Raw genomic sequence first — 24,514 nt, 5'->3', positions numbered from 1 at the left:
ACAGAAAAGATTTTAATGTTCCAGAAAAAATACTGTTATGTGCTTAAGTTTCCAATGAGCCACTTAACCAGAGCTATCAAATAATTCTGGAAAGTTCTGTTTTCTTGAAAGAGAGGGATAATTTTGTGAACAATTAAAAGCATAATCATGTGTGACAGTTGCAATGTAATTTAATCCCTTGACGGGGAAGAATTGACATTTAAAGTAGTATTAAGTCAAAACCGTTCATGCCATCCATTTCTGTACAAAGCATATTGACTTCTCTGTCTGAACCAGTAATCCCAGCACTAGGAGATTCCAATAGTAAGCCACGTAGCAATTTGCTGCTGAGAAGTTCTTAATTCACAGCCTTGCATGATGCCTAAGGCTGTGTAGTTTGGGCAGAAGACAACGCAGATTTGCCAGGATGGATAATTGCACACATGCCTTGCAATGGATACAGTCTGCAGCTGACACTTCCACCACTAGTCTCCGTATGAGCATTTCTGAAATCATTTACTATTTTTAGCTGTGATGTATCCATAAAGCTTTCCTTTTTTCCTTTCTTTCTTTTTTTTAAAAACCAACACAACCCAACATCTTTTCCATTAGCTGATACTTTACAAAATGGAAACCTCAAACAGATTTAAGAAAATTCCATTTTTAACTGGAAAAAGATGGGTCATACATTCACATCTAGAATGTAAGCAAGGAGGCATAAACACAGCAAACAGTGGTAAAAGTATTAGAGATAGTAGTTGCATGCAATGTAGCAAGCACCTTGCTTTTATAAGTAAGATTTAACATACACTATCACTTTGTTTGACCCATCAATTCTCCATTACTGTCTTAACATTACAATACAAAATTAAAAAACAAACAGTAAAGTCAGACTTGGCTCAACAGGGCCCTGGGTAACATTGCTTTCAACAGGAGGTTGGACCAGATGATCTCCTGAGGTCCTTTCCTTCCGTGATCCTCTATGCACACTTTTCTTTCCCCTCACTGACAAGAGCGTGAGATGAGTCAAATGTGTGACAGTGAAAAGTAAGGTGGGGTTCAAAGGATACTGCAGTATTTCTGCCTTAGAAAGAAGGCTCCATTAACCACAATATCTGGATAAAAATAAAAACCAACTGAATAATATTAAAAGAATTTCTAGTAACGGGGGAAAAAACTAATACATGTTAACATACAGTAATGACAAGTTTGAACATGGTGCTACTCAAGTGGCGAGTTCCTGGCACTGATTCTAAATACCCATTTCCATTTAGTCATATCTAGAGTCACCTGGATGGTGCACGTGAATTGATGCTTTGGAGGGGAAAAGAATATCTTCCCCATCAGACCTGTATGCAAGACCTGGCCTGACAACATCAAGTGCTTTCTCATAAGCTTATTATACATGCAATTAGAGAAAGTCTGCTCCTCCAGCATATACATAAAACAACATGAGAGCTCTGCGTATTCCTGCTCAGAAGGGGGCAACTCCTTTTGACATTCCTATACTAATGGATGATTTCTATGTGTACAAATAATGTAGCATGTGGACGTAAAAGGACCACTTTGGAATTGCATATATGAGGATAAAGGGGGCACTTACACTCTTAGTTTTATATGTAAAAAGAACCCAGAATCTAAAATCCGAAATTTCCCTGTAAAACCTGAGCAACTGCCTGGAGTGTGGGAACAGGGGCAGAAATCAGAAGGATGTACAACAAACCGAAAAGTTAAAACCTGCTAGTCTGAAAGAGCAGGAACACAGAAGCACAAACACAGGCTGTTTCTCTTATCTTTTCTCAACAAAACCAAAACCAAATCAAACATTCCACCATTTCCTAACTATGGAAATAATACTCTGTGCTCTGGCTTTCACTTCAATGCCTGAGAGGGGAAGGGTGAGCATTTGATTTATCCTCTTCTGTCTCCCTCCCTTCTACCTAAGATGTGAACACACCATTTGTTTTAAAAATCAATAAATTATTTGTATTTCTACTAACAAAGGTTCTTTTTGTGGAAACACCTCAGCTCTTAAGAAAAGATGCTTGTGATGGCAACTGTGGCAACTCTAAATTAAAGATTTTCTTAGAGTAACATCCTGCCCACATTTTCAAGAAAAAAAGATGCAACTTCCAAGGGAAACAAGAGATGGGTTTTCTTTACAGAATCACTGCTGAGCAGTTTTTTGCTCTATAAAGCAACAAAGTCAGCAACGCTACCACAGAGAACCAGAACAGTCATTTGATTTGTGGAAGATATTAAAGGCCTTAAACTAATGAAACTTTGAGGCCTTTGAGAGTTTGTTACATGGTACATTACCATGAAATACAAGCAAATTTATATGTATAGTTGTTAGCCAGAAAAGAGGGATTGGCTTTATTCATTTGGGAACACAAACTCCCCCGGTACTAAACAGAGATTAGCATTTTAAAAAATGTCAGCATGTTAAATTGAAATGTATGCTGATTGTCCCCCAAAACTGTTGCAGTACAAGGAATTTTTATAAGACCTCTGCAAGGTAGAGTAATAATAACAATGACTGAGTTTATGATGCTAATGCAGACATAAATTTAAACAAGTAAGTAATTGTACAGTATGAGATGACTTCCCAGGTAGGAAAAGAAAAACAGACTTTTTTTGGAAAATACGTATGTACATGAATTAAGATATGAAATATAACCTATGTGGGATAGTACTTTGAGTTAAGTTTTCCCAATAATGGTACAGCAAGGTTGGTGATCCTGACTTGAGATGTTAAAAAGCCAAGTAATATGGCAGGGACAAGTAGCTGTCAGAAGCTTTTACTTGCAAGTATGCATATTTGGTCTTGGCACTAAACAGTCTTAACTCACCTCTAATTTGGGTTCTGCAGCACAAACATAACATTCCCCACTAATACCTTTTATGTGACTCAGGATAAAAATCTGAAAAAGGAACAGGTGCCCAACTATCCCTAACAGAGAAGAGGTATTTCTTCTACACTATTTTTTAAAGACATCACATACTATATTTTTTTCAGTCACACTGCTTCTAGATGTATCAATCTCTGGATGACAGGACTTAAGCTGACAAGGAGCTGAGGAAGGAAAGGTCAGCTTTGACCTACTTAGGTCAGAAATGACCAGAAAGTGCTGAGAGGTGCAGGTCCGAGTGGAAAACTTGCTGCAGAGGTTCTGCCCCTTGTGCAATTGGTGTAGGATAGGAAAAAAAAAATGAAGAAAAGGGCATTTATCAAACTTTCCTATATATATATGTAATGGGTTAGCATCACTCACAAATTTCAGAACAACCTCAATGAAGTTTACCAAGGTTGTATACACTGTTCCTTGTCTTTCTCTCCCATGAGGCCTCAGGGCTTTCTTGGAAAAACAAACAATTAAAAGATGCAGTAAATGTCTTTTTTCCCTTAAATGCTTCCCTGCTTTGCTTTGTTTTCTCTAACTTTTAAATAGAGATCCGATTCACGGCTGCTATTGCCTGCATCTGACAGGATCTAACTCGTTTGTACTACAGAAGTGAAAACAGGCAGAAAACTCTGCATGTGTAGGATAATTCTGGCATTAATAAAAGCCAAAGTAGAATTTAAACTAGACACTGGCTGAAGGGCTTTCACCACTTGCTGTCTTCCTTTCCAAGAGGTCCATGTTCTGAAAATTCCTGTGATTCTGCTGGGTATAAGAGAATGTAGTCTGCTGTGATGTCTCTTACTGAGAGAAATCAAATGTATCATAGAGCTCAAAATCTCTACTAAGGATGAACTCTTACATTTCTTTAAAACAGAATGAAAAACCATAAAGAATTTGCAACCAAAAAAAGAAGAAAAAGGGAACCCCCTCCAAGAGAATTCTCAGGAAGCCAAAACATTTTGAAAAGCATTACACTGTAGACACCTGAATGTGTAGCTAAACTGAGCTTGACTTTTCAAAGGAAATTAAAAACTACTGTAGAAGACTATTAGCTAAAGAAATAGAAATACAGACTGTGGATGTAGTGAAGATCTAGTTGAAATGAAAGTATCTAGGTAAGACAGAAAAGCAAAATGAATGCTTTGCCTCAGTTTTCAGGGGGGTGGAGATCATGCACAAACGGTGCAGAGAAAGGCTGGGCAAAACAAACTCAGAAAATCTGACATCATAAACTCTCCAGGGAACCTACAGTCCCCAGGGCAGAATTCTGAAAGAAATAGCACATGGAATACACATTCAGTAGATAAGATTTTTAAGAAATGCATCAAAATGATGCACTGTATCAGATAAGAACTGCAGTCTCAACATACATTTTCCACCTCTCATAAAAATACGGAACATGGGTTCCACATTCACTGCTTCCATGAACATAAGTGTAGTAAAAGCTTTTTGCAGAGAGTATACGAACCTTTTGCCCTCTTCTTTGTCTCTGAAAAACTTACAGCTGTTCACTCACTTATCCTCCAATAAAAACAAAGAATTTGGTGAAACTTTTGACTCGGTGAATTCTTTTCCACTGTTCTTGGTATATTTCTGTTAGGATGACTTTATTACTGCTTCAGCTATGAGTAGTTGTTATTCATTTGAAGTCACTACTTTCCACTGTGTTTAATATCCTAATGGGATATTACTAGCTGTTACTGCAATCCAGCTGTCTCATATTCTTCAACTAAAAACAACTTCATACAGAAGCTCTTTTTTTTCTTTAAGACATTCTAGGATTAATCTTTAATTATGCAGCATTCAGTATGTATTGCCTCAAAAACTGTCAACCTGTTTCCTTTGACTTTGCTATATATTTCACATGGCAGAATTCTTGTCTTTAATCGTACTAACTACCTTAATCTGTGTCCATAACATTAATGTCCTGACTAAAATGCTATCCCGATGCAGTCCAAATGTTCCTGTGCAAAATCAAGCTCACAAAGCCTCTATAATCTAACAAAAATCAGATGTCTAATGAGTCAAAAAATGACTGAGGAATGTGGATATGCCCTGAATCACCTATCCAGTGGTTTCAAATCAACAGCTACCCTTGAATTAAGTAATCCTTGCTAGTGAAACAATGAAAACATCTTAAGGGAAGCACCCTGCGGTTCCAGAGGCATTCCCATTACAGCTCAGCAGTACAACACACCCTCCACTATTTAGCTGCTCTCAAGTGTTACATTATACCTGCAGGACCAGAATGAATGTTTTATGTATCTATGGTTAAGTTTGAACATAGCAATGCATAGCTGATAATCTGCATTAACACCAGTATTGGGCAGCATTTTACTGTTAGGAACTCTATTTTTAAAAACATTCTCTCTGTGTAATTACATGCTTGAAATGCTTCCTGAGCAACTGATCTAGAGCGTTTCTACTTTTACTTTGACATTGAAAAATTGCCCCCCCCGTGAATGAGTGGCCTTGTTCATTTACATTTTTCAATTATATTTTGATCAACAATTTCTTACTCTGATTCAGCCCTGTAATCCCCTGTAATCAGTGACCCGTTGTTCTCTGGCACCACCAGTAAGCCCCTGTAAGTTGGCCACAGAACACTTCTATTTCCTCACCTTGGCTGCTGTGCCAACAGAGTATGTCTGAATAACCATCAGACTTACTAGAGCTTCTTACAGGCGCTGAAAGGAAACTGGCATTGTCTGGAATGTATCTAATTAGGAATGCAAATACATCCTTACTCAGAAAATTAATGCCAGGGTTTCCTCCGCGCTCTCTCTGCGCTGGCAGTCAGCATCTCTAAGGGGTGGTGGAGGAACCGGCTAACATTTCACCAAACCTCAAAAAAACCCTCTCATGACTGTGCCTGAATAATGGTATTCATTAAGCACAAAGCTGCACATGTCCCTTTTAATGATTTTTCTTTTTTTTTTAACCTCCTGAGCTTTTGTCAGGACTTGCAAAGCAGAAGTGCAAGGTGGTACTGACAGAAATCTTCATATTAATAGTGTCCATTTTGGTGTGCAATGACTCATGATTTTAGGGATGTACCCTGCACTGACACAGTGCATGTGCACTGGGCACTGTGACTATCTACAGTTTCTTCAGAGCTCACTATTTAACCCTCATGCTTCAGAAAGAAGTACAGGGGGATACAATATCCTTTTCCGAGTTACTGTTCACACACACATCACAAAGGACTAAGAAAATACAGTTTCCTGCAGAGCTGTGCCTGTGTCTTCATAGAAGCTGACTGAAGCTTTGTTACACTCCTCAGTGCATTTCCCAATTTCCCCAAAATTAAAAACTCCATAAAGGAATAGTCAATCACGATCAGTTGGAGGTCAAGTCCAAGAAGACTGAACATATAGAAGATTCAGATCTCACTGAGGAACAGACAGAAGCAACTGTGTAATCATAAAAAAAAAGCAGGAGTCCCTGATACACTAAGGGAAGGTGGGATGAGCAATGCAGGCATTAAATGAAGTTTAACTATCTAGAAAAAAAATCAGACATCCTCATCAAACCTCTTAGCCTATGTTCACTGAAACAGGAACTAATCAGAGGATAAGCCTAACTCTGGTTTGTTTTGCCATGTAAATCCAGCTCACATAAACTTTTACTAGTATGGGCAAGATGTTGGATGTTTCAGGATCTTTCCTCAGTATATAAACTATTTCCTAATTGACAACTGCAATAAAGATGACACATTTTAATCATTTTGCACATTGAAATTCCTAGTGAAACATTTCAACTTACACAATATGTTAAGACTAATATTTTTCACATCAGAACCCCAACTCTCCCGTAGCCTTTTCTCACAGGAGAGGTGCTCCATCCCTCGGATCTTTTTTGTGGCCCTCCTCTGGGCTCGCTCCAACAGGTCCATGTCTCTCCTGTGCTGAGGACCCCAGAGCTGGATGCAGTACTGCACATGGGGTCTCACCAAAGTGGAGTAGAGGGGCAGGCCCACCTCCCTTGACCTGCTGGTCATGCCAGCCTGGAATATTTTTGGATTTAAAGGAAAAGAAATGAGTAATAACTTTGTTCTCAACTGAAAACTCAAGGCAGAAGACAAACTTCCTCTGAAAAAAAAACCTATATATTTTTATTAACACTTAATTTTATTTAAAAACAAAATTGCCGAACCACCATATATTACAGCTCAGCTTTTTTATCACTTGAAGTGGAATTTATGAACTGAAGATATTTGGGGGAAATTCTATGCCTGACAAAATTCCGTTTCGGATTTTAAGAATAAGTGGTTCCGAAGCAGTTTCCCGAACTGCAGGAAAAACACCAGGGTAAGTGCAGTGACTGTAATTGTGTAAGATTGACAGAAATCAGGCTGTGAAGTCATGTGATGGGAAGCTGAAAAAACTCCAAGAAGGGATTATCAGAATCACCTGAATATACTCTCAAGTTCCTACATTCCACAGGTTAAGGCTGGAGAACTGCAGATTTGGGGTTGTAGCTGCAAGTTGATAATTAATGAAGAGAATGAAGATTTTTATCAACCAAACATAACTAATTACTTTTAAAGAACAAAAGACATTTTTATGCAACATTCTGATTTTGTACTAAATGCAATTCTACACTTCTGGAGTTACAATCATGTGTGTGTCACGGTAATCCAAATTTCCCAGATCAGTTCAACCTAGATATGAGCTTAAGGGCACTGATCACATACACAGTTCTAAATTCTCCTCAGAATGCCCTGATGTCCTGAACTGTCTCAGAAATTAATACTGAAAGAACAAATTAAAAACTCACCCGAATCATCATGACTGAGCACCTGATGTTGTGAATCGCATCATACACCTTCTTAGAAATGTCCACAAACCGGTTATCATCAAACAGATGGACTGTGTTCTTACTTAAGCTCTCCAATGCAATATTTACTTGACTAATAAACTCTGGAATCACTATTAAAAAAAAACCAAAACAACAAAATCAAAGTTCAGTGAGCATGAAAAAGATAGAACATAAAATTTTTTTCTTTCTGGCAAATCACCTCACATTGATTAAAACTTCATTTTTAAAAAGCATTATAGTAATAGCATGATTACTTTAAAGTGGGAACCCATTTGTAATTTTTATCACAGTGATAAAAGTGCCCATGGTGAGCACATAAGCTCTGGATGATTATACACTACAACAAAGAAGAAAGAAGTTTTAAAATGGGAGTTGGGGAAGCAGTTGTAAAAATTTGTTGGTGATTTCAATAGTAATTTTACCCAAAGAATCAGGATGAATAACTTGGCTTTAAGTTGGAACTTCTACCAGTTCAGAATCTGCTTTCAGTCTTAATAGAGACATAACCACCAAAAGATTGATGCTTATTCTTCAAATTAAGATGTCCCATGATTGTAACTTGAACTTACCAAGGCAGTTTACCTTGTTTGATTGAATCACACAAGCAGTTTATTTTGAGTTGGATATTAACCTGTGCTTTACCCAGAATGTTCTGGGAATTTCCTTCTGATGCTCCACGGCCTTACTCTGCATAGTGACTCCATACAACTGTATCTGCCTTGGTCCTTCCCATCAATTTGAAGCAAAGGAAACCCAGCAGAGAGTGCAAAAAGAATGCAGATGGAAAATCCATCACACACAGAAGGACCTCAAACAAGCACAGATCGAACTCATTTGCAGCAACTTATTTCCTGTCAATTGAAGTCTGAAGACAGATAAGAAATCGAAAGTAAAAGAATCAAACTGAATGTCTGTAATATTCAATACGAATAACGGAGATACCTTGTGGTGCTAAAGCTATTTTCAGGCAATGTGTTGGTTTTAAATACAAGTATAATATGTGTTCCATCCCTTACTCCACAATTACACACCGTGTAATTCACAAATTCATACCACATGAAAGCAACACTATTAATACCATAAGTGTGCAACATTTCAGGCAAATTTTGAAGTACATAATAAATTTGCGTGCAGACAAAGCTTCAGCTGAAGAAAAATGGATTTCTAAATTAGAAAACCTGGCAACATATACTTTAAGTATTAGGAAGGATGCCCCAATAATGTTTCAATCCCTAATTCTAATGGAGAAACCCACATAACCCTTGGAAACATATAAATTAATTCTTAAATTACAGTAACTTCACTGTCTTTGGTCTCAGCTGATTGTCTCTGGAGTGGAGAGCAGATACTTGACGTGCCAGTTCTCAAAAATAACAAACTTCAGTTAATTCAGTGGTAGTGGGAAGGTTCACTTTCTTCTGCAGAATAGGTCCCCACAAGTGCGAGACAAGTAGCTGCCATTTAATTTGAAAAACAGGGTCTTTAAAATCAATGCTTCCCTCTTCAGATTATCACTTGAATTATCTTGCCTTCAGAAAAGGTCAATGGAAAGAAGATTTCTTAAATGGTACCGAAAAAAGACATGGTACATTTTTCATTAGCAACCAAATGAAGGAATAATGAAGGAGAGCAAGTGCCTATTTATTTAGTGCTTTTGGGGGAAAAAAAAAATTACGGAAACAAACACACCATTTCAGGACTTTTTTTTCTGTTAAGCAAAGATCCTGACCAATAGACTATCAAAATAATTGCAAGTGTGGCGGTTTCAAACTAAACAGTCACCTCAAACATCTACAAAAAGCTATTTGTATCTTCATATCTGTTGTAAAAATGGCACAAAAGAGAATATGAGAATTTCCCAGGAATTCAGGATTTCCTGTGGTATAGTCAGTTATCTATTCAGGCTGCATCCTGCACTCCATCCATATTCCATATGCTTATTAATGGCCTTTTTAGAGTTCCTCCTGAGGCCAAACTCATTATAACAATGTATTTGTTTGTTTGAATAAATACATCACTTATGAAAAAGAATTAAATGCAAATATGTACCCTATAGCTCATACGTTACTGGCAGAGTCAGCACTAAAACGCAGGCTGCACTTGGTTGCAGAAATATCATCTCAGTGCCTTCCCTTGATTTGAGATGGTTGCTTTTCATCAAATCACTTTTAGACAGACAATTAAAACAAGATTAAGCTGTAATTTTAAAATACATACACACCAATCTGCTAATGAAGCGTAAAAACACACTTGGGCTATTATAAGGCTATCCACCAGCTCTTATTTCTTGGTCATTTTCCCTGATAATTCTCCCAAATCCAGGACTCCTTGACTGTAATTTATCTAAGTTTTGAGTTCCCAACAAAATGACTAGGGGGCAAAAAAAAAAAAAAAGAAAAAAAGGAAAAAAAAGAAAGTAAAAACACCTATGTGAGTTCTTATCCATGGATCACTGACATAAAAAAATCCTTATTTAATGAACTTCAAATGGTTCAGGCATCCCTCTGAAATACTGCATTAAGTGGACTAGAATTACATCAACAATGTGCACTTGCTGTACTCTGCTTTGTTTTTCTAGGCAGACTAAATATAGTGGAGAAGTAGATACAAGGGATAACAGGTGGAAGAGATTTATTTTTTCAGTGTCTCAAAAGCAAAGAATAATTACACAAGTTGTACATAAAATAAAAAATATCAACTGCTAGACAATTAAGTAGTATTATTATATTTTTGTGATTTTAATATTAAAATATTTTTTAAGAAAACAGAATTTGTTTTATTTGGATGTTTTATTTTTGTTCTGTTTTGTTTCTCCCTCAACAACAAATGAAGAGCAAATTTCAATATGAATATCTGTAATTTTGCCTTTCCTGAGGGGTGAGGTGTAGAAAGGAGGACATCTTGGAAAATACCAATACTGTTCATAATCATAATGTTGAAAGTCCCCAAACTAATCTACAGATTTCACGCTATCAAAAACACACTCTGTGCTCTTCTTGAAATTAAGTTTGTTTATTTTAAAATTCATCATGTATTCCCTAATTCCTCTCTTTTCTTAAATAATACTATCCACCTTTCCTTGTAGGTCATGTCTTCTTAGTTCTCTAATATTTTTTGCTCGATTTTGTCATCTTCAATCAAAACCAAGTAATGAATCCTGTCCCTTGTTTAACAGCAGTCAGGGCCCAGTCTTTAACTCACAGGCTACATCTGGATGTCACTATCACATCAGGCAGTACAGAGAACTAAACTTCACTAATCACTTTATTCCAATTAGCAACTCTCTGCCTGTTCTTTTTAATAACAAACTGATCAGGAAAGCAGATTCCCAGCTTTGCAGAAGGCCACTGACAACAGGTGGGAGCACGAGCCACTGTGCTTGTACCTTTTAATTAAGCTGTGTTAAGTGATTAATATCACTTCAGCAGCCACCAAGACAGCTTGATACTGAAAAAGCAACAGTCTCCACAACTAAACAGTCCACGTGTGCACAACAATCACCTAAAGAACGTTTTAATAAAAAGAACACACTTTAACAGATCTCCTAGAACTGATGAGAAAATAGTGACTTTTATTTTAATTCAAAATATTTATGGTTTTTATAGGGGGGAAAGGGGGAAAAAAAACCCCAACCAAAACAAATCTGTTTCATCTATTTGACAAAGGGAAAAAAAACAAGAATCACCTTCATAAAAAATGAAACACGGATTGCATATTTTTCATCATTCTTGTACTCAGTTATTGAAAATAAGGCTATTTGGTGCTGTGTCACCTCTGGGGCAGAATCCCCAGGTCTCATCCTGGGTGTGATATAGGCAGGTATGGTTCTCCCTCTCAGTTCCTCTCAACGAATAACTCAACAGTTTCTCAAACTATGAGAGAAGATGCAGAGGAAAAGAAAGGGAGAGCAGATGTAGTAGATTACTGAATGCTCATACACCCAGTCTACCTTGAGAAAAACGTGTGTTAAATAAGCAAACTTTCACCTTCTATATTTATCTATATATGTAAACACTGTGAACAACCTACTGAGTGGTGTAAACAGACTGGAAAAGTTTGGAGAGCTCCCATTAGGATGAAGAGGGAAGAACTAGTTTTTCAAAGGCAGCTTTGACACGGAAGTGAGAACATAGTGCCCAGGTGAAGGAATGAGTCTCTGTGCCAGAGCTTCAGAGCCCAGCTCCACAGTCAGCTGAAGTAACTGCTACCAAAAAAAGTAAAAATCATTAAAAAAAAAAAGTTGGGCAAGCCTGAGTGAAAAAATGGTTTTCCTTCTGAATAAAATCAGAGTATTATTCATGTATTAGGACTCTAATCAGAGAGGAAAGAGCCCCATGAGAACTTCCAAGAGCCCACCTGACGACAGATTCTAAAAAAAGATAAGCAAAAGCCAAGAGTATGGTCACGTAAAGTCTAAAAAGATACTGAATGAGCTTCATACAAAACTATGATAGCAGACCACAGGAATGAACCAGTTTGCAGGCAAGTTAGAAGAGGTGAGTGCAACCTTAACCTATGCCATGGCACAGGTGGTGGCAGCATAAGAGGTGTGTCTCACAACTATTTTATTATCCCCCATAATTTGATCACCCACCATGAAAGTCAGTGTGATGAGTATAGATAGTTTACTAGCTGAGCATTGAAGTAGTTTTCCAGTTGCAAGAATTCAACAGAAGTGAAGCATAAGCAAAGTATGGTTGTAAAGATTAAAAACACAGCCACCTCTGAAATGCAGGGTAATACTAGCAAAAATAAGAAGTCTAGTTAATAACCACATAGCCTTTATTCAGTACTTCTATATGTCATTTCACTTGTTGAGATCAAATAACAGTTTGCACTTCTTGTGATTAAAAAATAAGCATTTGCAAATTTCTTCTGGAGAGGTTTCTGAGAACTTCAGATGGTAAGAACATTGTCTGTTCCAGTAACCCAATTTTATTGCTAAGTATTATGTCTGTTCTTAACATCATTTCCATCCAAAATGCTATATAAAGAACTAAAAAATACACCAAATAAAAACCATCTCAGCTAAGGCAACTGTGCTGGGCAAGGCACACCATGTGTAACACAAGGGCTTCTGCTGCAGCAGCTTGAGTCACAGCACCCAACACACCATTTAGAATGGAACAAACTGTTTTAATGACTGATGGAGACAATTCATTAGAGGTGTTCAAAAATACATTTAAATAATAATAGAACTGCTGCAAAGAAAAAGCATTCTGCACTCATTGCAAAAGGTTGAGCTGAATATCACAAACAGGTTTTGAAACTCCAACCATTTGTGACTGTTACAAAGCCACATAATACAGTCCTAAGAAGACCAAACTGCCTCTGAAGTTGATTCCACTTAAGTCTGTATTTCTGTGATACAATGTTAAATTGGTAACAATTTATTATAACACTGTATCCAGTGACTTTCCAAGGGACAGAGATATATAAATACATATACACAAATATAAGAGGAGTAGAAGAGCTTTGTGACTCTGTGCATTTGATACACCCCTTCTACTTCTTCAAATATCACCATTTATATTTCATCACCTTTTTTTGGTAACAAGCACAATTTTTTTGGAAATTCTAACACCTGAAAGAGCTCATGTTCCTCTGCCAGTCTCAATCCCAGGCCAATATACTCGAGGAAGGATTTCAGGATCGCTCATTGTGCCCACTCCCCACCTTGAGTATTTAGAGCATACAGATCTATAAATTATCCTTGTGGAACTTTTTGCATAGTGAAAGTGTAATACAACACAAAGTAGCCAAGGCAGAGGCCTGATGCACACACACACACACACAAAAAGAAGTTTCAAAGTAAAAGCAAGATATAATTAGTATCTGCTTCTCTAACTCAGACACATGCATACTGCAACTGTGTATGGGCATTTGGCAACTTGCAAGGCTGTCAGACTGGTGGCATAACCAACAAGCACACAGCTGACCATGTACATATCTACAAAAATAAGTATTTAGAGAATTATCAAGCTATATATGAATGTACAGAATATTCATTTATATGGATATGTTTACATCTGCATTTCTATGTAAGCTATACCGGACACATGAGAGCACTTTTGTGGTACTAGATCTTCCCAGTTAATAGGGGTAAGGTTTTTAAGAGTTAACTGCCCTGAATATGAGAAAAGACTGATAATGAGTGAGATCTAATTATTGGCAGTGTGTATTATTAATGAATGGCAATCCAGTAAATTGCTGCATTTAAGTTAGAGAAAGTCCTAATTTATTCTCCATTTAAACACACCCATGAGAGTGATTCAACTTCCTACCTGGAAAACATAGAGTTATTTTCATTTGCCCCAAGACAGTTCAGATGTACACAAAGCCCCTGTTACTCTGTAATGTACAGGTGATTGCTTGTGACTTTGGAATCTCTGGAGTTTCCCAATGGGGGACTTTTCCCCTCTGGACTCTCCCCGCAGTCCCTGCACAGCCTGGCAAATGCCTGTAACACTGCACCTGGGAATTAAGGCAGTGCCTGCAATTAAACATCAGGGGTCGAGACGCCAGTGGTGACTTAATGAGATCTTTTTTGGGTTTGGATTTGAGGGTCCCCTGTATGAGGTATTTATCAGAGGCAGGTCACAGCATTCAAAAGAGCAGAACGATAATTTAAATAATTTACATAATCCTCCTTTTCTGAAGTCTTCTACCTAATGCACTTTGCTGCCATGCTCAAGGACAGACTGACCACGAGATCTCAGATGAAAATGACATTTCCCCCTAGGACAGACTTGGGAAGAACTTCAGAACATTTTTCTCATTTCTTAGCAGACAACTGTGGACCATTTGGGCCTGTCTCATCTCATCAGTTCCCTGCTATTTATGAGCTGTGGAAACATCCACTACTCCTGAACTACTCCTGAACTCAGTTCACAGTTCAGAACAACATGACCTTCTTTAGTCTAACTAAAGTCACTGGTCTTCATTTAGAGGCATCCGCACAAAACAGAATGTCATATAGCTACATATGATACAATAGATACATATAAGCTAAGACTAGCAAATAACTTAAGACTGTACCTAAAGAAAACCAAAAAACCCAAAGCTCAGCCAGCAAGAACAAGGAGACCACTAACACATCAGGCAGTTCCTACAGGCTGCTGACCAAACAGTACCAGATTGGGATTTTTCAAATGTACTGAACAGGACACAGAAAATGCCATTAAAAAAACATTTAGAGGAAATTGAGGTCTTCCTGGTGGGATTGACTTCATTATATGTAAGAGAGACTATCTGAACAGAGAACAGCTTTTCAGTAATTTAGATGGGGAAGAGAAATCCTGAGAGTTTAATAAAAACTAAAATCAAAAGCACCCCAAACCCCTTTCTCTGTGAAACTTGTTTGGTTGTATTGTATAAGCATAATGCTATATTAAGCTAGAGAATGGTGTGAATTAGCAAAAAACTTAAACCAGTCAGACCACTGAGTATTATTATATTATTTTTTCTGTTAATTTTATGTTTATTACTAATTATTATGAAATTTGAAGGAGTAAGAATGTTTGGCAAAGCATATAAAGGGATATTTTGAGGTAACACTATTTCAGTCTTTAAAAAGACTCACCTGTAAAAAGCTCATCTAGCAGATATTTAAAGTCATTTAGGAGTATTCTAAAAGAATTAACTGTTTTGAACTGAAATAGAAAACTTATGAAGGCTGATTTGGAGAGAAGTAGTGACAAGACAACAGGATTCACTGCATGCAGTAAATTCACCATTGCATTAGTTTACCCATTTTGGAAACAGGCACCCTGGACCATGGAATAAACTTTACTCCATGTGCAATACCCAGTTTTGGCTGAGGTTTTGTACCTGAGCATTGCCATGACTGCAGTGGGGGTTTCCTCAATATTCAGGAATTCCTGGACTCACTTACTGTGTGTAAACATACCAGACACATTCCATATAAGCATTTTATCTGTAAACACAATGATTAAAAAAAAAATAGTGCAAAATTACTTTTTTGCCTTCCCTCTCATGTTTTTGAAGACTGGTTTAATTTATTTGTTTTTTTATGACTGTAACACTTTACCATTTCAAGCTCCATCTCTGTAACTTTATATTCAACTGCATGAACACTGTATGTACACACATACACACCCTGGTATCTACTAAAGACAAGATAAAAAAATATTTGAAAGATAATACAATCACTTTTTCTCATCACTTGCAACTGCAAAAATGAAAAATGAAACCTGTTCGAAAGCAGTGGGAACAGAATTAGCAGTCCACAGAAATGGAGGATCATCTGGAGGGATGTTAAGAATTCCTAAATTAACCTGTTTCTACCACTTGATTCTATTATCAAAAAATATCAGTGTGATAGCAGCCTTCTTTCAGTGATTATTATTGCTGATTTTATGTCAGGATAGTCTGATTTTTAATACTTAGTATCTGATTTCAATTCCAATTAAAATTGGAGTGAATGAATTGTGGCAAGTTACTGTTTTCATTTGAAGGCTAACTTAAGCATGTAGAAGTACTGGGGAAAGCTACCTACAATAATAAAGTCAATTGACAAACACTAAATATGTGTCACTAAGTATTTCTAAGTATCTGTGAGCTCTGCTTAGTGAGAAGTCACAGCAAAACTACTGTATTTTTAAGTGCAGTTATATTCTTATCCCATAATCTTTCCCAAAACACAGCTTATGCTGCATGAACATACTGATTTATCTGGAAGTGAATCCACAAGTGAAAGAATGTGTGGCAATTCATTCTGGGAAAGGGACTTTTTTTTTTTTTACAAACAAAACTGCTGTAAGATCATTCCTGAATGTCAGATTACACTTTGTGTTTATGCAGCAAAATAGTGTTCGCTGCAGACATGAGCATGTTTGCCTATGAAGTCTTTCTGTAAGCTCTTCCTAAAGCTGTACTGATCACTGTGCTAAAAGACTCCGATTATTTCATACCTATAAGCTAAACTTAAAGAATCAAACCAAACCTGAATGTTATCGTTGTCACAGTAGGCCACAAGGCATGGCTATTTAAACTGGCATTAAATGAAGCAACCATCCTACAGGGACAGAAAAAGTGGGTTTCCAAATTGGTGAGTGTTTCACAAGCAAAGGCAAGCTGAATCTGCAGGTACACAGAGAGAGAACTGCAGCGATGCCATTCTTCAAATTTCTCTCTCTATTTACCACCCTAACTAGAGCAAACAAATGGTGCACCACAAAATGGAAATGAATGGCTATGATTAGGGTTGTGGAAGAGAGCCTTCAAAGACACCTCAAGAGATGCTGGCTCCTCTTTGCACCTTGCCTGCTTGCAGACAACCTGACACAACATGAGCACGCCTAACTTTTGGGGCTAGAACATGCTCCAACAGCATGTTTCTGAGCATGTGGGGTCCAACTGTGGCAAGTTGTATCTTGAGAAATAGTTTTTTCACTGTATCATCAAACAGCACTGTGCAGAGCACGTGCAGACAGGGTTCCCACAGCTGAGGAACATTTGGTCTCATTAAAACCCCCAAATTAAAAGCAAAGTTCATTTTGCGAAGCTTGGATTTTTTTTCTTAATGGTTTCCAGATCTGAAACATCTTGAGGAAAACAGTTCCATTCAGATACCTCCAGAGATGTGTGCACACATTACAGATCTGCTGCTCATGAGGTACTTATTCCTGCTGTGCTAATACTGGCCTAGAATTCATTTATTTAGGTGCTGTTCCATATTATTTTAAGCATGATACTGAAAGGTTAGATACAATTCAGTTGTCCTGCCTAACTAATCGGTTATCTTAATAAAAATCTCATCCAAAACCAATCACTCATGATGAAACAGACAACAAGAAAGAAAAGCCCCACCCAAGCCCCCGACCTTGAGGCCAAGAATTATAGAGCTATAGGGAGAACTTTGATAATGTTTAATTTCCAAGTGACATAAAGTTCCAAAGTCTCAACAAAACTGAGGCTGCAAACGAAACAAAAAATGCCATGAGGCTGATGGGCAACAGATTTAGCAAAGTAGCAGGAAAATGGAATGCCTAAATTTCATTTAACTCCAGTCATCCTATAAGTTAGAAGGAAAAAAACAACCGAGCCACTTTCAGAAGCTCAGAGCATTTAACTGAGCCATATTTTCCCAAAATCATAGCCATGCAGAAAATAAGTTCGTCTTCAAAACACTAGCAGTAGATAACAATCTAAACATTTAATTTTGAAATGCAGCCAGTTATTTTTGTAAATAACTAGAAATACCATCTTTTTTATAAATCTGGTTCCCAGTGGGTGTAGCATCAACTTACAAAACCTGAACATAATTAAATTAGCAAAAGATAAAAGATTCCAAGCTTTTTTTGGCCCAAAGACAAAAAAAATTGCATATTCCACTGGGAAACATCAGAAACTAATACCTTTTTCAGGCGGAATAATTTTTGACATACATGTTAGCAAACAACAAAACCACAGAAGACAAAATGTCCTTTGGCAAAATGTATTTGAGAAAAGGATCACACTACATTTTAGTTCTATGCCTACTATAATAGTAACTTGGAATAACTGAATTAATTTAATCAAGAAGAATTATATTTCATGGAAGACTGCTGACATTGCAAAAGCAAGCACAAGACAACTACAGCTTGGTAGCCAAAATCCTCAAGTTCTTAGTTACAGTGAAATACCAGTAAACACTGTCAACTGCAGAAAAGATATTTTTCTGAATGGTGCCAGAAAAATACTGTCTCCACATTTAAAATTAATAGCAAGCCTCAAAATGACTCAGAAAACACTGCCTTGTGACAGAGACTAACTCTGTGTGTGCTTCCTGCCTTTGCTGGGAGCCCTCAGTGCACTGGTCCCCTGCCCGTTCCCTCCTGTCCCGCAGGACCACGAACACCAGTAACACCCAGTAAGAAAGAATGGGGACATGGGTTGTACAACCATCAGCAGAGTGAGTGGCAGTTGTTCCAGGAGTTCCAGTGGATTTGAAATTAGGTTCTAAATGCTGAAGCTGTTTAAGGAGACCACACAAGCTTTCATTATTAGAACACGGTATTACTGAAATTGCTTTAAATCAAGAGTGATAAAGGGATGCAGGTATATTTAATGAGTATGTTCAATTATAGTATATAATCATTTGAGAGCAATAAACCTGCTAGCTGCAGGAAGTGAAGCACCATTGGGTAGCTTGTTTGTGGCCATGGTGACAAAAACTCAAGAGGTTCTTCTCTCTAAGGATTCAAAGCAAGAACGTGAATGGGCTGTTGGCACTCCGTACCCTGACCATAACTGCATTCTGCATTACATGTTTTGCCCTATAAAGGAACCTTATAGTACCCAACTGGCTACCAACAACATGAAAAAGAACATGCTTCAGTATTCACCTGAAACCTCTAATCAACTAGTGACTAATTAAATTAGCAACATTTACAGATATGAGTGCTAAGACTAGTATTATCAGCAGGGAAAAGTCCTTTAGGTGAAGAAAGTTCTATGCAAGAACCCAGAGAAACAGTGAGAATGATTAATTATAACAGGTACTGACTGTTCTGCACGTACAGTCAGGGTGAACTCCAACTGCAGTGGACTGCTGACAGACAAGAAAGTGATTGTTCATTGCATCTCCTGCTAAATTCAATTCTATGCAGAGAGTACAGAAAGGCTGAAAAGGTTCTAGAAGATATTTTTTTTTGTTCTTTACTTGTGGTTTAGAGTTTACGAAGGCCAACTACAAGAATAAGTCCTCCCAATCTGCAATGCAGAAACATTAACTTTTCTCCAACACACAGAATAGTAGATTTTATTAAAGATTCAGGAAGTCAGTTATCAGCTAACAATGGTTAGAAACTGAATAAACTATAATGAATAAAACTAACATTATTAGAAACTGAATAAAACCATACTGAATAGAACTGATATTTCTTCTAACACCATTAGGATATGATCTCTGAAGGTGTTCTTAGGTGCAGGTACTTATTTGCCTTACTTGTCTCAGAGAATAATATATAAGCAAGACAAGTGAAGAAATTAAGCAGACACAAGATGACTGCTGTTATTTAAAAGAAAATTGGAGCACTGCTGAAAATTTTACTACTGGCTCTCTGAAAAAAAAGAAGTCAACATAGTTTCAAAAGAGCACATCAAAGAGTAAAGAGGCACTTTGAAAAACAGGGTACCAAGAGGTTTTAAATATGCTTTTCTGCCTATCTGGAAATGCATGAGACTAAATCACAGGGATTGATTGCATTCATTGACAATGTTGGTATGCTTGACCTCCATTTAATACACAATACTTCATATAAGAAGCCTGTATTAGCATTCTGGAGAAATTTGCAGAATCAGAATGAAGTATATGCAACCATTTTGACACTAAAAATCCTTTTCAAATACCAACACCACATATTTCTAATAACAAACAAAGTACTCTTCTCAAGGAATTTGAGATTGCTACAGCAAAGTATGAATGCACATGTTAAAACATTTAATTACCCAGGAAAGATGAGTAATATGAATGCAGTTGTAGTCTAACAAAAGGAAAAAAAAATCCTAAACACATTATTTGAAAAGCACTTTTGTATATCACCTGGATCGGTCTCCTCCTTAAAAAAAAGACCAACATGACATCAGGCCAGTCACAGTTTTGTCTCGTAAAGTCTTCAAAGCCAGAAATTTCATTGCATCTCCGAAATCTACCCTTCCTAAAAAACAAGCATCTCAAAAACAATGGTCTGTTCCTTGCAGTCATATTCTAGAATCACTCACTAAACACTTCTGACTTCAAACCTAGGAACAGTTTTGGGGAATTATTTTAAGCCTCTCTCCACACCAAAAACAAAGTTACCGGGAAAACACTAATATCCTGGTACAAGGAATGTTAACTTGAAGCTTCAGGTCAGGAAAGAAATTATAAAATTGATTCATAAGGAAAAACAAACAAACAAACCCCAAACCAGCTGTTGAAGCATCCATGTTTTTTCCCTATCATTTCTGCTGATTAGGAGGGCTGTCATACAGTTTACTGCCTAACCCAGCTGTCAAGGTGTCAAGTATTTCTTAAGCAAAGCATGGTTGCTGCTTCATATTGCTTGGGAAGGGTGAAGAATTCTGCAATGATTTATTTGCACAACACCCAGGGTACAGATCTTCTCATCTCCTGGCTGAAGCCACCTACCTTTTAATTTTTAATGCCTGACAGCAATCACAAAGGAGAGTGAGTGACAGACAGTTGTATATTCCTGCATGAAATTCCATGACGAATGCTCTAATTCCAATGGATGCATTCATTATACATCTTTTGCTGAATTATTCCAAAATTACTTTGGCTGTAGCTGTTTAATAGCACTGGGTAAACTGAGGAGATGGTGTAGTGTTCTCAAAAACTGTGACACAGAGTGTACAGTAAACAAAACGAGCTTCAGAGGTGACCTTGCCCAGCAGTGGAATTCTGGTAGGAAACAGAATAAGGTCCCCAGAAAATAAGGAGAAGCCCTGTTTACAGAAATATTTATTTGTCATATAATGGATTCAATTCCACCTCTCCAAATACTGCAGTGGCAGACTTACTGAGACATGCGGTGAACAAAATGACCACAAGCCCATCATTTATGATTTCAGCAAGAATCAATTTTACTATGCTAACGGATTTATAATCCATACACACATACAGAGGCATACATAAATCCTACAGAATTATGCATATGCTCCCCACATCAAGATCTATGGCATCATTTCCAGGTCTAACAGTTGATAGTTACTAAGGAGGGAAGCACAAAGAGCTGAGGGCATGTTGCCAGAAAGGAATCACCATGAAAATCACCAGCAGAGTTGAGTTAGCTGTATGCAGTTGGAAATATTGTTGGAGGGAGAGGGGGGACACTATATAATTTTACCATTAAGATATGACATGTTATGAATTTTATTATAAAACAAAAATCTATTCCATGCAAAAATGAAAACTGTAAAAGGTGCTTTTTGTAAGTTCACGTTAGAAAACAACAAATGATCTCTATGAAGAACTTAAGAGTGATCTAAAGCTGCAGAACAAGGAGTTACTTTTTCAGATCTAAAGAAATCCTTAATGAGACTGGGTTAATATTGAAGATTTAAACAAAAAAAGTCCTCATAGACCATGAAATAGAGAATTTAAGCACTTAAGAACTTAAGCACTAATGATTTATGAAATAAAGCTACTCAGTCCACAATCCTGCTTAGGGGGCAGATCATACTCTGACATGTAAATATAACAAAAGCAAATGGTTGGCAGAGTGGTAAATCCCGAAGTATTCAAAATATTTTGGTCTCTACTTGGAAAAACACGGCACGTATATCTGACCAGCTGGCTCCAGGAAGCATCAGATGAAGCCAAAGGTGCTCATTAAGAACTAAAATGTTCCTATTACAAAGAACTTACAAAATAGAGAAAAACTTCAGCTTCTGTAAGAAAAATGTATTTTCCAATGCATTACACTGTTCTAAAAGACAACAGGACAAAAGGATTCTTTGAATGTGGAATGACAAAGGAAATAATTATTAAAGTGGTGTTTGAGACACAGTAAGTTAATCATGGACAAATGCAACAGGCACAGCATGTTTGTTGTAACTCCCCCCCAAAAAAATGTAAAATAACAATAGAATCAGGGTTTGTAGGTACAAGACCACCAGGAAAACCTTAGGAAAAGAGTAAGGGGAAGAAACAGTGCTGCAGTGGCTCTGGGAAACACATTCGAAATAACTGGAAAGTTTACAGAGTTTCAAGTGAAAGGCAGACTACAGAATTGCAAATGAAATGTCCATAACATGACAAAGGTTAAGGCACTTCAGACCCTGGGCAAGAAAGTCATAGCTGAAATGAAGGTAATGGTTTTGATATGAGCATAGAGATAAAAACTGTCCCAGTTAGAGAGCCTGCTTCAGTTTAAAAATATAAAGAGCAGCAATAGTTTCCTGATCTTGTTATCGGATTAAGGAAGGGACTCTACTGAATAAGACCAGTACAGTGGTTCTCAGGATCTAAAAGAGAAAAATATACGAAAGTTATGCAGACATTGGAAAGTCATGAGTCATTGCTTAAAGTAACCTCAAGTGAGGGAAGATTTATCCCAAAATGTCACACACAATGAACACAGAATTCTACTGAAAAAACCAACAAAACAAACAAACAAACAAAACTGGCTGGAGGAAAAAAAAAGCAAAGACAACACTGATGTTCATTGGTGTTCCTGCTTTAAGGAAGGCTTACCCAAGTGTACTCTGCTCCAAAGTCCAGGTGAACTGGGCTTCACCAATGAACATGGCAAATCTGTTACCATGGGAGCCAGATTCAGAATTCACACAACATCCTTCCTATTTTGGTTTCTTCCACCAAGGCCACTTAAACTGAGAGACCCTTCCCCTGACTCCCCCTCTCCCCATGTAAGGAGCTGGAGCAAGGCCACGAGTATCAAACCTATGCAGGTAACAGAAGGATATTTACAATCCTAACTCAGGAAAAACAACAGCAAAAATATCAAAACTGAATTGTGAACGCTGTGAAAATAAAGTTATTGCCTTCATAAGCAGAAATCTATTTTATGTTAATTCCGGGTTTTAAATGCTGCTCCTACTGACTTTTCTCTTGAGAAGGAAGTTCTTGGAGACTGTGTCCAAGGACTACAAGGCGAGTGTGTGCTGGGCACTCTGAAGCTGGTACTGAGCAAGGCAGTGGCAACAGTGCACTGAAGAGCAGTTTCTTCTCCGTGCTTTAAATGATCACTAAGTGCAACAGCATTTTAAAGCAAGCAAATGTGTAGTTAAAGGCATCTTTAACACCTACACAGTGTTTATAATCAACATGGACATTACTGTTATTAACAGTGAAGCAAAGCTATTTTTGAGCTAGAGGAAAGGAAAAAAAAAATTATTATGGTCAGGGTGATTTTATAACCTGGAACACAAAAAAATATTGGTATTTCCTCCTATTTTTTAGAACATTCTTCAAATCAGAAGCAAAACATGGTTTTAAAGCCAACATTTTTAACAGAATTTCACAGAAGGATCAGAACAGAGCCTTATAGAAAAAAAAGCTGCAGACTCAACCAAATGGATGTTGTAGCAGCCACAAGAATTAAGGGTTATTGTTTAAGCTACAGTCCTGCAATCATCATAGAAATATAAACAAAAATATTTTAGGCTCAGTCATGCAAACACCCTCAACAAATTTCTTGGCTAACATTTTTTTTCCTCCTAGCTCCTACAATAATTCTCTGTCAAAGAATTTCTTACAAGTTATTCCTTATCTGAGTTGTGCACCAATTGCACAAGTTCACCATTTCCATAAGCTTGCATAGTAAGCCTCTCTCCAGTTCTTCTCTCAAATGTTTTGGGGATTTTTTTTTTTTTAAATATATTTTGAAGTAAAAAGATTCAGTCCTCTTTTAGCAGCCTTTGAGCTTCACAAGCAAGGGTAAAAACCTCTGACTACTAAACAGCAAGTATTATCTTTAAATCTCATTCTGAAAGTGAGCAGTGAAAAATATTTTTTCATTAAAAACACTCGTCTTTCTAAATTAATAAAAACTTCCAATTTTTGTATGCACCTCATTTTAGCTACCCCTAAATAAATCACTTAAAATAAATTTGTCATCTTTAGTACTACAACAAGAGGTAACGAGCTTCAACAGCTGATTCATCCTAAGGATCCTATCTGGAGATGCACCTTAGGAAAAGTCAGTGAAGTCTCTGGAGGTCCTCCTCTGTTCCCATTCTGGGAATGCCAAAAGACAACAAAATAAGTACCAAAGGTCAGAGTGGGCAGGAGAAAACAGACCAACAAGCTCTCCTGCGTTTCCTCTTTGGAGGGTGTCTTT

General features: G+C 37.3%; 1 protein-coding gene across 8 annotated transcripts in view; it reads right to left on the bottom strand.

The window, feature by feature from the left end:
• CTNNA3 (catenin alpha 3) overlaps positions 1–24,514 on the bottom strand; it is a 428,400-nt gene that overhangs the window by 76,070 nt on the left and 327,816 nt on the right. For all 8 annotated transcript variants that reach the window (XM_027694077.1, XM_027694076.1, XM_027694078.1 and 5 more), the window contains one exon: positions 7,665–7,816. In XM_027694077.1, the coding sequence (XP_027549878.1) occupies positions 7,665–7,816 (152 nt within the window). The remainder of the gene's footprint in view (positions 1–7,664; positions 7,817–24,514) is intronic.

The sequence above is a fragment of the Neopelma chrysocephalum genome, unplaced genomic scaffold, assembly GCF_003984885.1.
Source record: "Neopelma chrysocephalum unplaced genomic scaffold, ASM398488v2 Primary Assembly neopelma1_96, whole genome shotgun sequence".
Lineage (NCBI taxonomy): Eukaryota > Metazoa > Chordata > Aves > Passeriformes > Pipridae > Neopelma > Neopelma chrysocephalum.
This window is presented reverse-complemented; position numbering and strand designations above follow the sequence as displayed.